The 14,628-nt window shown below is 65.8% G+C and overlaps 3 protein-coding genes across 7 annotated transcripts in view; 2 read left to right on the top strand and 1 right to left on the bottom strand.

The window, feature by feature from the left end:
• Positions 1 to 14,628, top strand: part of COL1A1 (collagen type I alpha 1 chain) — a 136,083-nt gene that overhangs the window by 32,986 nt on the left and 88,469 nt on the right. The gene's annotated exons all lie outside the window — the stretch shown is intronic.
• On the top strand, positions 1,093 to 6,493 carry SAMD14 (sterile alpha motif domain containing 14). Of its 5 annotated transcripts, none has more exons than XM_054088391.1 (10): positions 1,093 to 1,183; positions 2,033 to 2,084; positions 3,554 to 3,690; positions 3,805 to 4,042; positions 4,119 to 4,206; positions 4,493 to 4,567; positions 4,635 to 4,791; positions 5,169 to 5,282; positions 5,362 to 5,517; positions 5,952 to 6,492. In XM_054088391.1, exons 2-10 carry the CDS (start codon positions 2,045 to 2,047, stop codon positions 6,105 to 6,107), a joined length of 1,161 nt encoding a protein of 386 aa, XP_053944366.1. In that variant the 5' UTR covers positions 1,093 to 1,183; positions 2,033 to 2,044; the 3' UTR covers positions 6,108 to 6,492. The 5 variants fall into 5 exon arrangements, with proteins under 5 accessions (XP_053944366.1, XP_053944365.1, XP_053944364.1 ...); XM_054088390.1 differs by having other exon boundaries at positions 1,100 to 1,183; positions 3,533 to 3,690; positions 5,952 to 6,493; XM_054088389.1 differs by having other exon boundaries at positions 1,114 to 1,194; positions 5,952 to 6,493.
• Positions 6,783 to 13,599, bottom strand: PDK2 (pyruvate dehydrogenase kinase 2). The gene is made up of 11 exons (XM_054088394.1): positions 13,442 to 13,599; positions 11,722 to 11,863; positions 10,583 to 10,654; positions 10,102 to 10,286; positions 9,282 to 9,371; positions 8,817 to 8,894; positions 8,638 to 8,714; positions 8,462 to 8,560; positions 8,255 to 8,362; positions 7,585 to 7,698; positions 6,783 to 7,502 (listed from the first exon to the last, which is right to left on the bottom strand). Exons 1-11 carry the CDS (start codon positions 13,557 to 13,559, stop codon positions 7,362 to 7,364), a joined length of 1,224 nt encoding a protein of 407 aa, XP_053944369.1. The 5' UTR covers positions 13,560 to 13,599; the 3' UTR covers positions 6,783 to 7,361.

Genomic DNA, 14,628 nt, shown 5'->3' on the forward strand with positions numbered 1-14,628 from the left:
AGTTGGGGACACTGGGGGGAATGGGATGGATTGGGGGAGTGGGGGACACTGGGAGGAATGGAACACTGCGGGAGTGGGGGGGATTGGGGGTAGGGGGGGCACTGGGAGGGGTGGGATGGATTGGGGAACTGGGAGCAGGGGGCACTGGGAGGAGTGGGACAGATTGGTGATGGATGGGAGGCACTGGGAGGAGTGGGGTGGATTAAGGGGGCAGTAAGGGCAGTGGAAAGGACGGGACATTGGGATGAGTGGGAAGGATAGGGGGCACTTGTGCACGTGTGTGTGCATGGAATGTGCGAGTGTGCACGGGGGTGTGAGTGCATGAAGGTGTGTGCACAGCGTGTGTGTGTACTGGGGTTGCGTGCGTACGTGTGTGTGCAGTGTGAGTGTGCACAGAGGGTGTGGATGGGGGTGCACATGGTAGGTGTGTGTGCCGTGTGCGCGTCCATGGAGCATATGCTTGCAGTGTGAGTGTGTGTGTGCATGGAGTTGTATGCACAGCCTGTGTCTGTGCACACTGTATATATGTTTGTGTGTATGTGCAGTGTGAGCATGCAGAGGGTGTGTATGGGGATGCACATGGTGTGTGGGTGTGCAAATGTGTGCACAGTGTGTGTATGGAGCGCATGCTTACAGTGCGAGTGTGTGCGTGCATGGAGGTGTATACACAGTGTGTGCATGTGCATAGCGGCTGCGTGCATGTGTGAGTGTGCACGGAGTTGTGTGTGTGCACGGTGGTGTGTGCACACTGTGTGTACCGGGTTTGCGTGCGTGCGTGTGTGTGTGTGTACAGTGTGAGTGTGCATAGAGGTTGTCTATGGGGGTGAACACGGCACGTGTGTGTGCATAGAGGTGTGTGCACAGCGCGTGTGTTTGTGCACAGAGGATGTGTGTGCGGTGTGTGTGTGCGCACGGATCGTGTGCGTGTGTCTGTCCGTCTGTCCGCGCCGCGGCGCTGTCCGTTCAGCACCCCCCACCCCCGCCCCGGTGCCGGTGCCGGCGGAGCCGCGCCCGGACGGGTCCGTTCGGGGCGGGGCGGCGGCTCCCGGCCCCCCCCCCGCCTCCCCGCCCGTTTCCGGGTTCCTGTCCGCCACCCCCCCCCCCCGCCCCGCGGCCCCCGGCCCGGCGGGGCGGCCCCGGCTCCACGGCGCCCGGCGGGAGCGCAGGATGCCCCGGGAGCGGGGTGAGTGCGGGGTGAGTGCGGGGAGCTGGGGGGAGGAGGGGGCACCCACCGGAGAGGGGCCCCACCCCGGGCATCCCGGCCCCGGGACAGAATTCCCGGTCCAGCCCCGTTGCCGGTACAGCATCCCGGTGCTGCCCCCCCATCCCCGGTCCATCCATCCCTCGTGCAGCAGCCCCGGCCCGTACAGCATCCCTGGTCCGACCCCCCCTGCCCCCGGTACAGCATCCATCCCCCGCCAGTACAGCATCCTGGGTGCAGCCCCCCCACCTCAGGGCAGCATCCCCGGTCCTACACGCCACCCCCTCCCCCCCCCTCCATCCCGCACCCCGGATCCAGCCCCGTACAGCATCCCTGGTCCAATCCCCCCTCCCCGGGCAGCATCCCCGGTCCCCCCCCGCCCCCCCAGCCCAGCACCCCCTCCTCGGGTCCCTGGAGGGAGGGAGGGGCCGGGGGGGCGCAGCTGCCTCAGCTCTGCTCCCCCTCCCCCCCATGCTGCCGAGGCATTCGAATCGCCCCCCGCCCCAACGAGGGAGGGGGGGCTGGGGGGGGGGGGCAGTGTTAACCTCTTCCTGTCTGCCCTGCAAAGAGCATCCCCTTATCCGCCGCCCCATCCTGCTTACTCCCCCGCCCCACATCCTCCCGGGGACTGACTCCCCTCAAATGGGGCGATGGGTGCTCTGTCTGCTCCCCCCTCCCAAGTCCTTGCCCCTCTCCCAGTGCTGCAAGGCTGAGGGTGTGGGACACTGGGAATGGGGGGGACACACCCTTGCCCCCCCCCCCCCCCCCCCGCATTGGGTCTGGGTGTGCTGGAGTCGGGGTCCCCCTCCCTGATCCCCCCTCTGTCCCCAGCTCTGTCCCACCATGTCGGTCTCCAAACTGCAGGACGGGGATGAGGTTTTTGGTGAGCACGGGGGGCCCGTGGGGTGCAGACACCCATGGGTGCTGCCCCCCGGCCCTTCAGCAGCGAGGGGGGAGCCCGAGATGGGCCTGGGGACATGGAGATGGGCATGGGGGATGGAGCCACCACAGAGAGACACGTGTGGGGCAGGGGACAGGGGGGAGTGGGGACAGACACAGGGTTGGGGGACATGGGGACGCATAGGGGGATGTGGGGACACCCAGGGGGAGGTGGGGATGCACAGGGGGAGGTGGGACATGGGGACTCACGGGGGGGACACGGCACATGGGTGCGGGCACAGGGATGAGCATAGGGTGACATAGCCGTGGGGACCCAGCAGGGGCCACAGCCCAGAGCAGCTCCTCAGGGTTGGGGTGCAGGGGGTGGCAGCGGGACAGGGACATCGGGGTAATCCCGGGCAAAGCCTCCTCGCCCAGGTGACGGGGACGCTCAGGGACGCCCCACTGCCCTCTCTCTGTGCCGGGGCAGCTCTTTGAACTCTTCTCTCTGTCCCTCTGTCCCCTGTCCCACTCCACCGGGTGCCCCATCCACCCATGTCCCCAATGCTTCCCTCTCCCATCTCCTCTGGGACCCTCACCCTTTGACGCCTGCCCTGTCCCTGCGCCCCCATCCCTGTCCCCTCCCCACCACATTGGCCTTCTCCTCCTGTCTGCCTCCCCTTCCAATCTCCCTGTCTGTCCGTCCCTCTACCTGGTCGTATCCTCCCCCCCATACACCTGTCCATCCTCCCTGCCTCCTTTTCCCTCCCTGTCTGTCTGTCCATCTGCCCCACCTTCCCTCTCCCTGCCTGCCCATCCATACACCACTCTCTCCTGTATCCTTGCCCCTACCCTTCTGTCTCCTTTCCCTACCTGTCCATCTGTCCTTCCTTCCCCCCCTTGCATCTCATTGTCTCTACCTCTCCATTTGTCCATCCCTGTCCCCATCACTCCACCCCCACCTCCTTGTCACTACCTATCTGTCCACCATTTCCTTTTCCTTACCTGTCTGTCCATCCACCTGTCCGTCTGTCCATCCATCCATCCATCCATCCATCCATCCATCCACCCACATCTTCCTTACCTGAATGCCATCCATTCTTACAACCATCCTTCCCTCGCATCTCCTTCTCACCTCTCCATTTGTCCATCCATCTCCTTTTCCCCGTTCCCATCCATCCATCCATCCATCCATCCATCCATCCATCCATCTCTTCCTTCTCCTTGCCCGTATGTCCATCCATCCATCTGTCCATCCCTCCATATCTTCCTTCTCCCTACCTGTCCATCTGTCTGTCCATCCATCCATCCACGTTTTTCTTCTCTCTGCCCATCCACCCATGCCTCCTCCTTGCCTGTCTGTCTGCCCCTCCACACCTCCTCCTGTCCCGTCCCGTCCGTCTGTCCGTCTCTCTCTCTCTCTCTCTGCCCCGGTCTCTCTTTCACCCCCAGATTTTACCGCTGTGGTTCCAGAGACGCCGCGCCTGGACAGCAGCCTGCAGAAGGCCCGCGCGCGGCTCCTGGCCAAGGGACGCCGGCACCGGCCATCGCGCTCCCGCCTGCGAGACAGCGCCAGCTCCACCGAGGGCGACGAGGGGCCCGAGGCGGGGGTGAGCCGGGGGGCTGGGGGCACTGCGGCCCCGAGGGATGGTGGCGGGGGGACGCCGGGGTGGGAGAGGGATGAGGGCGCAGGGGTTTGACGCTCCGGTGCCGTGTGCCCCCAGGGAGCTGAGGGCGACGGCGCCCCGGCCCCCTCGCCCTTCTCCTTCGAGGCGGGGGCGTCGCGGCGGGCGCTGGGGGAGCCCCTCGCCCCCTCGCCCCCCCTCAGCCGGTACCGGCCCCTCACCGAGGCCTCGTCCCAGGAGGGGCTGGCGGGCACCCCCTCGCCCAAGTCCTGCCACAGCTCCGACAGCTCGCCCGGCTTCGCCCGCCGCGACGCCTGGCCCCAGCGGCACAGCGAAGGTGAGACCCCCAAAGCCACCGCGGGGACCCCGGCACGCTGGGGACAGTGGGTGACACCCCCATCCTCATTCCACAGACGACAGCCGGGACATGAGCCCCCCCGAGCCAGCCAGCCCCACCGTGGGGCTCGACAGGAAAACAAGGAGGAAATTCTTGGATTTGGGGTGAGACTCGGTCCTGGGGGGGAAGAGGCTGAGGGATGGAGGCGATGGAAGGAGCAATGGAAGCAGGGATGGAGGGAAAACAGAGGGAGGGATGGGAAGAGAAATAGTGGGCAGATGGATGGGGATGGAGGGAGAGATGGATGGAGGACAGAAGAAAGGATGGATGTGTGATGGAGGAAGAGGCTGGAAAGGTGATGGAGATGTCTCAGAATGCATGGAGGGGGCACTGGGGGGGCTCAGCTATCAGGACACCCCACTCTCCACCAACTCAGTCCCTCGTGCCCAGGGTGACCCTGCGCCGGGCGTCCTCCAGCAAGAGCCGGAAGGAGAAGGGCAGCAACCGCCTGTCCATGGGCAGCAGGTGAGGGTCCCGCCAGGGCGGGGGGCTGCTGGGGCAGCCCCGGCCCCTGACATGGCTCTGTCCCCAGGGAGGCAGCCGAGGGTCCCAGCCGCCCCTCGGGGTCCCCCTTCCTGCCCTTCTCCTGGTTCTCAGACGGTGCGAGGGGCTCGGCATCCCCCGGCTCGTCGTCACCCACTGTCTCACCCCGGCATGAGGGGCTCAGCCCTGCCAAATCCGCCTCCCAGGTCAGTGCCTGGGACGGGGGTCCCGGCCCCATGGCAAGGGGTAGGGGATGGCATGGGAGCCCTATGGGGCAGGGGCTGCAAGGAACAAGGGGGTGCATGAGCTACGTACCTACAGGGGCAGGGGTCACAGCCCCATAGTTCTGGGGGTCTATAGTGGCAAGGGGCACAGCCCCATGGGTCTGGGCAGCTGTAGGGCCAGGGGACACAGCCCCATAGGGTCAAGGTGGCTTTAGAGGGGCCCAAAGCCCCACACGGTCTGGTAGCCCCATGAGGAGCCCGAGCCCCATGGGGAGGGTGGCTATGGGGTGGGTGCTGGGGGCTGCAGGCCGCTGTGGGGCAGTGGGGCCAGCCCTGCCCTCGCCTTCCCGCTGCCCCAGGACTCGACACTGAGTGAGGACTCCCCGACGCCCAGCGCCAGCCCGCGCCTGCCTGGCCCCACAGCCACCAGGTGCTCCTACCCCTACCACACTCTGTCCCAGTCCTCGGATGAGGTAAGCCAGGACATGGGGTCGGGGTCCCCCTCCCCAGGCACTGTGGGGTCCCCCACTAACCCCGGACCCCCACCCTCAGTTCCTGGACGAGCCCCCCGGCGCAGCCGTGGGCTGGACGTGCCAGCAGGTGGGACAGTGGTTGGAGAGCCTCAACCTGGAGCGCTACGCCGAGGAGTTCTCCGCCCACGGTGTCGATGGTCCCCGGCTCCTGCACCTCGACGGTGCCAAGCTCAAGGTACGGGGCTGGGGGGCTCTTCTGCTGGGAGGTAGGGGTCCCAGGCACCCCAACAGGCTCAGTTGTAGGGCACAGGGTTCTAGGTACCCTGCTCCATGGGGGCAGGAGGTCTGGGTAGGTTCTAGGTACCCCAAGGGGCCCATCATGGGCTCTATGTGGCAGGAAGTGGGAAGAGGTTCCAGATATCCCGATGGACAAGCCAAGGAGGCATATGGGAGTTTCTAGGTACCCCAGGGGGTGCTCCATGGGGCAGGAGGGTTGGGTGGGTTCTAGGTACCCCAAAGGGACTATGCGGGTACCTCAGCAGGATGGTCCTTAGGACGGGGAGTGCAAGGTGGTCCAGGTGAGCTGGTTCATAGAATAGGGGGTGCCGGTGCCCCACAGCTGTGGTGGTGTTGCGTGGCCGCACCACCACAGCCCGGCTGTGCCAGCAGGCGCTGGGCGTGGGCAGCTCCCAGGACCGTGCGGTGCTGAAGCGGAAGCTGAAGGAGCTGAGCTTGGCTGTGGAGAAGGAGCGCAAGGCCCAGGAGAAGGCAGAGAAGCAGCGGGAGAAGCAGAAGAAGAAGGACCAGGAGCAGCGGCGGAGCTAAGGGGGGGCTGGAGCACCCCTGCACCCCCTCCCCACCCACAGACCCCAGACAAGCGCCCGGCGCCGGCACAGGATGCGGTGCCGTGATGGCGCTGCCAGGCTGGGATAAGAACAGAGTGGCATGTGCCTCCCCCCCAGCCGCCCCCTCCCTGCCTGCACCCCTGCACCTCACGGGCACAGCCTGGGCCCCCTGGGCCCACTTTCCGGATGCAAATGGCACAGTGGACCCCCGTCCCTGTCCCATCACCCCCTGAGGGGCTCACAGCCACCCCCCACCCATGCCCCCCAGCCCGGGGAGTGTACAGCCTGACCCCCCCGACACACACAGCCCCCCTTCGGGGTGCAGGGAGTGAACTCTGACCTCCAGCCCCACAGACGGCGCCCCAGGGGACCCCCCAAGGAAATAAAAGGGTATTGAGGGCCAGTGCAAAACAGTGCCAACATTGTGAACCTGAATGGGATGGGGCTGGGAGACAAGGTGGGGTGGGGGGAGCTCTGTGCCAGGCTGGGAGGCAATGAGAGGCAGGGGGACAGAAAGGCCCCCACCCCAGGACCCAGCCCCTCCATTCCTGAGCCCCCCGTGTCCCCAGGTGCCCCCTGTGACTGCACTGGGGTGGGTAAATTGAGGCACAGGGGGCACTGAAAGGCAGGGAACCCCAAAGCACCATGCAGGAAGCTCAGTCAACATCCATTTTATTGATGGGGTCCGGGGAGTGGGGGGTGCTCCTGAGCATGTGGGGACCCCCCAGGGGTGCAGGGAGCTGAGGGGCACACGCGGCTGGCAGGGGGCACACACAGGCAAGAACAGCTCAGTAGTGCAAGACTGGGGACGGCGCGGGCAGCAGGGACGGGCTGGTGTGCTCAGGCCTGGTCCCCCCACCCCATCGGGGGCTAAGAAGTGCTACTGGTCATACTGGGAAAGGACCAGTCCCTGGCTGCCCTGGGGCACTCCCTCCTGTGGTAGGGGCCAAGTGGAGGGGGGAGGCAACAGGGGCTCTGCCTGTTCCCTGCTGTGCTAATGCCACCCACAGCTACGGACCTAAGTGCCACCAAGGTGCTGGGACCTCCTGCCCCACTGTCGTGTCCCCCCCCATCTCCCACGCTTCCCAGTGAGCCCTAATGGCAGCGGGAGGTGGAACTGGGGTGCTAAAAACCCCCACACCGGCATAAAAAACCCCACTCTGGGGTGCTGGGGGACACCGGGGGGGCAGGGTCTCTCGTCAGGCTGGGGGGGCCGCGAGCCCCCAGGGAGGCCCTAGGGGACGCGGTAGGTGGAGGTGTTTTTGGGCTCGGTGCTGGGGACACACCAGTCTCCTGCCTCCTGGCTAGCCTGGTAGTGCCGCCACGCCGACTTGTTGTAGACAGGCAGGCGCTCCACCGAGTCCGTGGACAGAGCCTGCGGGAGACATGGTGCTGGGGAGGGCACTGCGCTCTGCCCCCAGAGCCACAGCCCCCCCTGCTCCGCGACACAGACCCACCTTCAGGTAGATGACAGCGTCGGTGCCGAAGCCCTCCATGGAGAAGAGCTGCAGGTCCCCCTGGAAGTACTTGGCATAGAGGCGCGAGATGGGCAACCCATAGCCAAAGCCGGCCTGGGGGGCAAGGGCAGGGGCTGAGAGGGTGTCTATCGCTGGGGTCGGTGCCCCCAGGGCAACCCACACCACCTCGAAGTGGCCTCAAACCACCCCAAGCAGCACCCAGCAGTGTCCACAGGCCACCTTGAGGGTCCGCCGGTGGTCGACACTACCCTTAGACCACCCCATGCCACCCCAAAGTGTCCCCACGCCACCCTACCATACCCAAATGTCCCCACTGGCACTCCAAAGTGTCTCCATGACACCCCTAGGCATTCCCAAAATGTCCTCAAGCCACACCTAAATGTCCCCAAAAGCCCTCATGCCAAGCCCAAACCTCCCCACACCACCCCCAGGCACCCCCAAGCTTCTTCACACCTCCCCCAGGTACCCCCAAGCCTCCCCATGCCACCCTCAAAGCACCCCATTCCACTCCAGCCACTCCAGAATGTCCCCATGCCACCCCCAGTCACCCTCAAACGTCCCCATACCCCCCCTCAGCCGCACCCTCGCACCCCATCCCTCATCCCCAATCCCCGAGGGGTCCCCACGGTGCCTCCCGGGGGGCTCATACCAGGGGAGCCCCACCAGTGCCAAGCTGTGGGGTAGGCGCGGTGGAGTACATGTAGCTGAAGAGCCGCTCGATCTTGCGCAGGGGGACACCCATGCCCCGGTCGCTCATCTGCAAGACACTATGGGGTGACCACCCCACCCTGAACCACACACCCCTCACGGTGGGTTTGGGGATCCCTCTGGATGGAGACAGTGGTCCCTCACGCACCTTGATGGAGAGGTCCTCCTGGCCCAGGGCCACCATCACCTTGATGGCCGGCAGACGTGGGCTGTTCTCATGGCTCTCCACAGTGGCTCGCATGGCATTCTGCGGGCACGGAGCGGCTGTGGGTTAGGGGAGCTCCCTGCAACCTTGCACCTGTCCCCCAAGGGGGCTGGGGTTACCTTGAAAAGCTCAAAGAGCATGTGGTACAGGTGCGACGGGACGTAGACAATGCTGATGGGCTGCTGGGCGTTGCTTGCTGCAGGGCAAGGAGAGTGGCCGTCAGCATCATCACCCACCACCCAACCCCAAACAAGCCACCCGAGGATCCACTGCTGCAGGGACTCCCCCCAGGCCTCACCGTTCACCTCTTCGATCTCCAGGTCAGGAGAGGACATGTAGTACTTGTCACACAGCAGCTTGGCCATGTTGTAGGCGTCTGGAGGGACAGGGGGGGTCAGCACCCCCGGCACAAAGCGCCAAATGATGTCCCCCGACCCCACCCCTAGGTACCCTAAAATGTCTCGATCAGATCAAGTGTCCCTTCATATGCGTGCCCCACCACTCCCACCCCACCTCACAAAAGCAGGGGGAGGGTTTGGGGCCCCTTTCTACCCCCCACCCCAAATCTTTCCCATTCTCCCAGATCCAAGCAGTTTCGGGATCGCCTGGAGTCACCCCAAAGCCCAGGACACCTCAGCTGAGCCTGCCCAAACTCATGACACAAATGGCTCCTAAACAGTGAGATCCCAGGGCGAGGGGAAGATTGGGGGGTCTCCAGCCTCTCCCCCACCCTCCCAGTCCGTGCACCCCCATACCCACAGACCTCTCACCACGTTGGCCACACCGCAGTGGGGGTCGATGCTCCCGATGTGCTTGGGGTGCGCGGGGTTGGTGCTGCCATCGAAGAGCAGGGCTGGGGAGGGGACGGGCGGAACAGCGAGCGGTGGGGACCCCACACCAGCCCTGGTGTCACCCGGGGGCACCCCTCTAGGCTGTGCCTAAGGCTGGGCTTAGTGTCATCCCAGGGGAAAAGGGGACACTCAGGGGTTAGGAACATGCGTAGGGGCAGAATTGGAGGGTTCCGAAGGCAGGAGATGCCGGGGGGGGTTGAACGCCTGGGGCTGGCACGGCACGGGGGGGCTCAGGGGCAGATCCCAGTGGCTGGGGGGGACCCTTGAGGCAGATCTTCAGATCTGGGGGTGACACTTGGGGCTGGGGAGGATGCTTGGGGCAGGATCCTTGGGTTGGGAAGGGGACATTTGGGGCAGGAACCCTGAGATTGGGGGTGACAGTTGGGACAAGGAGATGCTCAGGGCAGGTTCCCTGGGACTGGGGGTGACACTGGGGACAGAGGCAGGATCCCTGGGGTGGGTGGACACTGGGGATGGGGGCAGGATCCATGCAGTAGGAACCCTCAGGGAATGGGGATGCTCAGGGGCAGGACGCTGGGGGCTCGGGGGATGCAGGAGGTGCTCAGGGCTGAGAGGGACGCTTGTGGCTGATGGGGATCCCCCGGGGCAGGGCAAGGGACACACCTGGGACCCCGGGGCAGGCAGGAGACACCCCTGGGGCAGCCAGGGACCCCAAGGCAGGGCAGGGGGCACCCCTGGGATCCCCAAGGCAGGCAGGGCCCCTGCACTCACTGTGCTGGTTGATAAGCATGCGGATGGAGATGCGGCTCAGGTAGAAGCGGTCGAGGAAGTACTGGATGTTCTGGTTGGAGACTGGGTCATCCCCATAGGCCTCCTTATACTCGATGACGCCCTGCGCCATGGTGGGCACCACGTCATTGTGCCGGTTGCGGATGGTGACGAGGGCATTGGTGAACCTGGGGAGGGGAACGGGATGGAGCTGGGAGGCACCTCCTCTGCACAGAGCCCTGATCCAGAATGGGTTCCCCCAGGAGCTGGTGGCACCAGGGAAAACCCAGAGCAGAATTTGGTGGCCCAGGGCAGAATTTGGTGACCGAGGACACTTGGAGGACTACAGGTGGGGATGGTTTGGGGATGATGTGGGGGGTGCAGAGGGCTAGGGCCCCTTAGTGACACCAGTGTGAAGCCAGGAGGAGGTGACACCGCGACTGGGGACAAGAGGCATCACAGACCCACAGTCACCCCAACTTACTGTCCCAAGGTGGCCTGGTCCTCAGGATCCCGGTCAAGGAACTCCATGATGTCCAGCAGGCTCTGGACGTACCTGAGGATGGAACTGGTTACCCCCACCCAGCGCCCCCCAGAGCGAGGGGACACCCGAGACCCCACACCAGGGGCGTAGAGGGCGCCCCATGCAGGGAAAGGGGCTCAGCATCCTCTAACCAGGACCCCCACAAAAGCTGCTACCCCACAAAACCACCCTGTGCTTGGCATGGGCCCAAGCTTGTCCCACCCCCCAATGGTGGCCCCTGGGGACACTTGGGGATGCATCCCAGCAGAGCAGGGGGTGAGGCGGGTCCCTGACAGCCGGGGTTCCCACCCACAGGCTGTGGGAGTGCAGCACACAGGATCTGCTGTCACCGGTGCTGGCAGAGGATGCAGCACAAACAACATCACGTGGCGGCACAGGAGAAGGTCCAGGCTGGAGCTGGCAGGGGACACGGCACTTAAAGGGACACCCAGAGCCTGGAGACAAGGCCCCCGAGGTCACAGACCCCCGCCCATCAGGGCTGGCTCAGGCCTTTCAGGGGCTGGGATGTGGAAGTGGCACTAGCGACCTCCAGCAGCTGGGGACACCACGCTGGCACTGTCCCAAAGGGCGTCCTGCCACGCAAGAGCACGTGTGGCACCAGCTGGTGCTGCCCTGCCAGCCGTCCCCGTCCCACCCAGCCACTCCTCTGGACCAGGACCTGCTGCAGAGGCAGCCGGTGGTGGCAGTGGGACCTGCAGTGGCAGCAGGATACCCCAGGCGATGGCAGGAGCCATGGTAGCAGGTGGTGGTTGTGTGACCTACGGTGATGGCAGTGGGACCCCTCTAGGTCTAGGCAGCAGGACTGGCAGCAGGACCGGTGGTGGCACCAGGACCTTTGGTGGCAGCAGGGATGCCGCAAGTGCCAGAATTGGGACCCCCAGCACCAGGGCCCGTGGTGGCAGCAGGGACCCCCACAAGCGCTGGCGGTTGGACCCCCATGAACGACAGAAGTGGGATCACAGCAGCAGGACCCAAGCGGCTGATGGTGGTAGCACAGCCACACCCACCATGTGGGACCAGGTGGACCTGGAGGTGACAGGACCCCTAGAGTTGACAGGACTCCTGCCCCCCCATCTCACCAGCTCTGCACCAGCTGGACGGAGGGCGTGTGCAGGACGCGGTCTGGCAGCAGGTTGATCTCCTTCATGATGTTGGAGAGGCGGACGGGCAGCTCCTGCCGCAGGAAGGCAAAGGAGGTCTTCTCGCAGGCATTGGTGGATCCTGGGGAGGGGACGTGGGCTGAGACCCTGCTCGGTGTCCCCAGCCCCAGGGCTGTCTCTGCTCCTGCTCCACTGCTGGTGGGACTGGGAGTACTGGAGCAGGTCCCTACCCTTGGCTGGAGGGGCTGGGAGGGTGAGGGGCACATATATCAGCCTGCTGGGGAGACAGGAGAGGCGTCCAGTGCAGCCCAGTACAGCCCAGTGCAGCCCAGTAGAGTCCTGTATGGTTCAGTACAGCCCAGTGCAGCCCAGACTGAGGCTGGAACCCTCTCTGCCAGGCAGTCTGATTGGAGAGAAGGCCCTGGGACCCATCAGAGCTGGGGAGACCCCCAATCCAGACCCTCAGCCCAGTGGCACTGCAGAGGAGCCCCCTCCTCCCCATTGGGACACCCTGAAATGTCCCAAGAGAGGGACGTCTCCAGCCAGGAGCTCCAGGAGAACAAAGCTGCCCCCTATGCCCCCCAAGGGGGCATCCCTGGGGCTGAAGCGTGAGGAGGGCTCGGGAGTGTCTTGGTGCTGGGGGGGCCGGGCAGGGGCTGGGGACTCGCAGGCACAGCCACCAGCTCGGCCACGGGTAAATATAGCGGTGACATTAAACACCGCAGGGGGGGCAGGTCCTCCTCCCTGGGGCACCTACTGGGGGGGATGCCCAGGGGGTACCCTGTTCCCATCCTGGGGGCACTGGGGGGGGATGGGGGGCTCTGACCCAGCTGGGGAAGGGCTAGGAGGTGCAGGGAACCCCCAGCTGGGGGTCCTGCACGGGGGCTGCTTACCTGGGGGGGAGGGAGCAGGTACCTGACACTGGTGGCGGGGAAGAGGATGCAGGGAACCCCCAGCTGGGGGTCTCACACAGAGGATTTTACCTCGGCAGCAGGAACCCTGTGGTGGGGGGAACCAGGACCTCGGGGGGGGGGGCTCACAATAAGGTTATTACCTGGGGGGAAGGGGGGTGTCCCATGGGGTGGGGGACAGAGGTCCCACACCAGGATTGTGTCCCGGGGCGGAAGGGAAAGGGGTGCAGGGAACCTGTGGTCAAGGGTCTCACACAGGGGTTGGTCGCCTGGGGGGGGCAGGAGGTGCCCTGTGAAGGGGGGAACAGGTGGCCCAGGCAGGAGTTGTGACCTGGGGGGACACCGGTGGGTGTCCCCCGGGGGGGGGCGGTGTATACCCAGGCTGCTACCCGCCTGAGGGCAGGGGGGGATGTGTGACACCCCTTGGGGGGTCATGGGAGCCCCTCCCCCTTCTTTACTCCGGAACAGCAATTCCCGGGGAGGGAGGGGGTGGGAAGAGAGTGACCCGGGCGGGGGGCACTGAGGTCCCCCCCAGTAACAACCAGTTGGGGAGGGCTATAGCCTCACCTCCATGATTATTTATGGGGTGCACGGAGACGCCCCTCCCGGCCCGCAGAACGGGGAGGGGGTTCCCACGGCCCGGGGAGTCCCGGAGGATGGAGGGGGGGGGGTCCCACAGCCCCGGGGGGGGCGGAAGAGGCAGAAGGGGGGTCCCACAGCAGGGTGGGGGGATCCCATGGCCGCGGGGGGGCCCAGAGGAGCGGGGGAGGGGGGATGTCGGCATTTACCGAAGTCCAGGAACTGCTTCATAGAGAGCGGCGAGGGCGAGAACTTGCTGAAGTGCTCGATGTAGGTGGGGACTCCGGCCAGCGCCGCGCGCTTCGCCAGGCTCTGCAGCAGCCGCATCGCCCCCGACCCCCTGGGACCCCGGCCCCACCGCCCCCGGCCCGACCGTCCCGCCCCCGCCCACTAGCCCCGCCCCCGCACCGCCCCACCAATCAGAGCCCGCCCCGCCCCCGCCGCGACCAATCAGTGCCCGCGCCCGCCTATGGCCCCGCCTCAGCCCCGCCCCCGCAGCCCGTAAACAACCCAACCCGCGGCCAATCAGTGCCCGCTCCTGCCCTTTGCCCCGCCCACGAAGCTGCCAATCAACTCCACGACCAATCAGCATCTGCATCTGCCTCTGGCACCGCCTCCTCCTCGCCAATCAGTGCCCGCCTTCGGCCCCGCCCACACCGCGCACAAACAACTCTACCCGTGGCCAATCAGCGCCCGTCTCTGCCTCTGGCCCCGCCTCTAGCGCTGCCAATCAGCGCTACGGCCAATCAACGCGCGTCCCACTTTGGGCCCTCCCTTGCCGCTGCCCCCGCCCCTACGGACGCCAATCAATCCCCCGCCCCTGCCGCCACCAATCACCACCCGCTCCAGCTGCTGGCCCCGCCCCTCTCGCTGCCAATCAACGCTGGTCCCGCCAATCACCGCTCGGGCCGCTGTTGGCCCCGCCCCTGCCAGCCCGCCCCCTCACTCTGGAGGCCCCGCCCCCAAGTTAAGCCCTCGCTGCCCGGAGCACCGCATTACTCCTTCTGGGGGGGCCTGAGCCCACCCCTGTCTCTCATCACACCCCACGCCCCCCAAACCCTGGCACCGGGCATGTTTCTCCCTTCCCTAGGAACCCCCATCAGCCACCACACGAGGTTACAAATCCCAGCGCGAGGCTTTATTGGGCCCCAGCAGGGTGGGGCGAGGGGGGCAGGACCACCCCCCAGCCCCCAGTACCGACCACACACAGAGACACGGAATAAGTTAACCCCATCCGGGGGTGGGGACCGAGCCCCTCAGAGCCAGGGCTGGGGGGGGACAGCCTGGGGGGCTGACAGCCGCCTCAGAGCCAAAACTGGGTCTGGTGCAGGAGGAGGAGGAGGCAGGGGAGGAAGGAATGAGCCCCCAGCACCTCCACTGCAAAGGGCGGGGAGAA

This window comes from Cuculus canorus, chromosome 25 (assembly GCF_017976375.1).
Source record: "Cuculus canorus isolate bCucCan1 chromosome 25, bCucCan1.pri, whole genome shotgun sequence".
NCBI classification, from domain to species: Eukaryota; Metazoa; Chordata; class Aves; order Cuculiformes; family Cuculidae; genus Cuculus; species Cuculus canorus.

Coding starts and splice junctions, on each gene's coding strand:
- SAMD14 (XM_054088388.1), top strand. CDS start 1,168: ATGCCCCGGGAGCGGGGTGAGTGCGGG. Junction 2,085..3,532: donor GGACGGGGATGAGGTTTTTG/GTGAGCACGGGG, acceptor TTTCACCCCCAG/ATTTTACCGCTGTGGTTCCA. Junction 4,792..5,168: donor CTGCCAAATCCGCCTCCCAG/GTCAGTGCCTGG, acceptor CCGCTGCCCCAG/GACTCGACACTGAGTGAGGA.
- PDK2 (XM_054088394.1), bottom strand. CDS start 13,559: ATGCGGCTGCTGCAGAGCCTGGCGAAGCGCGCGGCGCTGGCCGGAGTC. Junction 8,363..8,461: donor AGGAGGACCTCTCCATCAAG/GTGCGTGAGGGA, acceptor AGTGTCTTGCAG/ATGAGCGACCGGGGCATGGG. Junction 7,699..8,254: donor GCACTGGTGGGGCTCCCCTG/GTATGAGCCCCC, acceptor CTTGCCCCCCAG/GCCGGCTTTGGCTATGGGTT.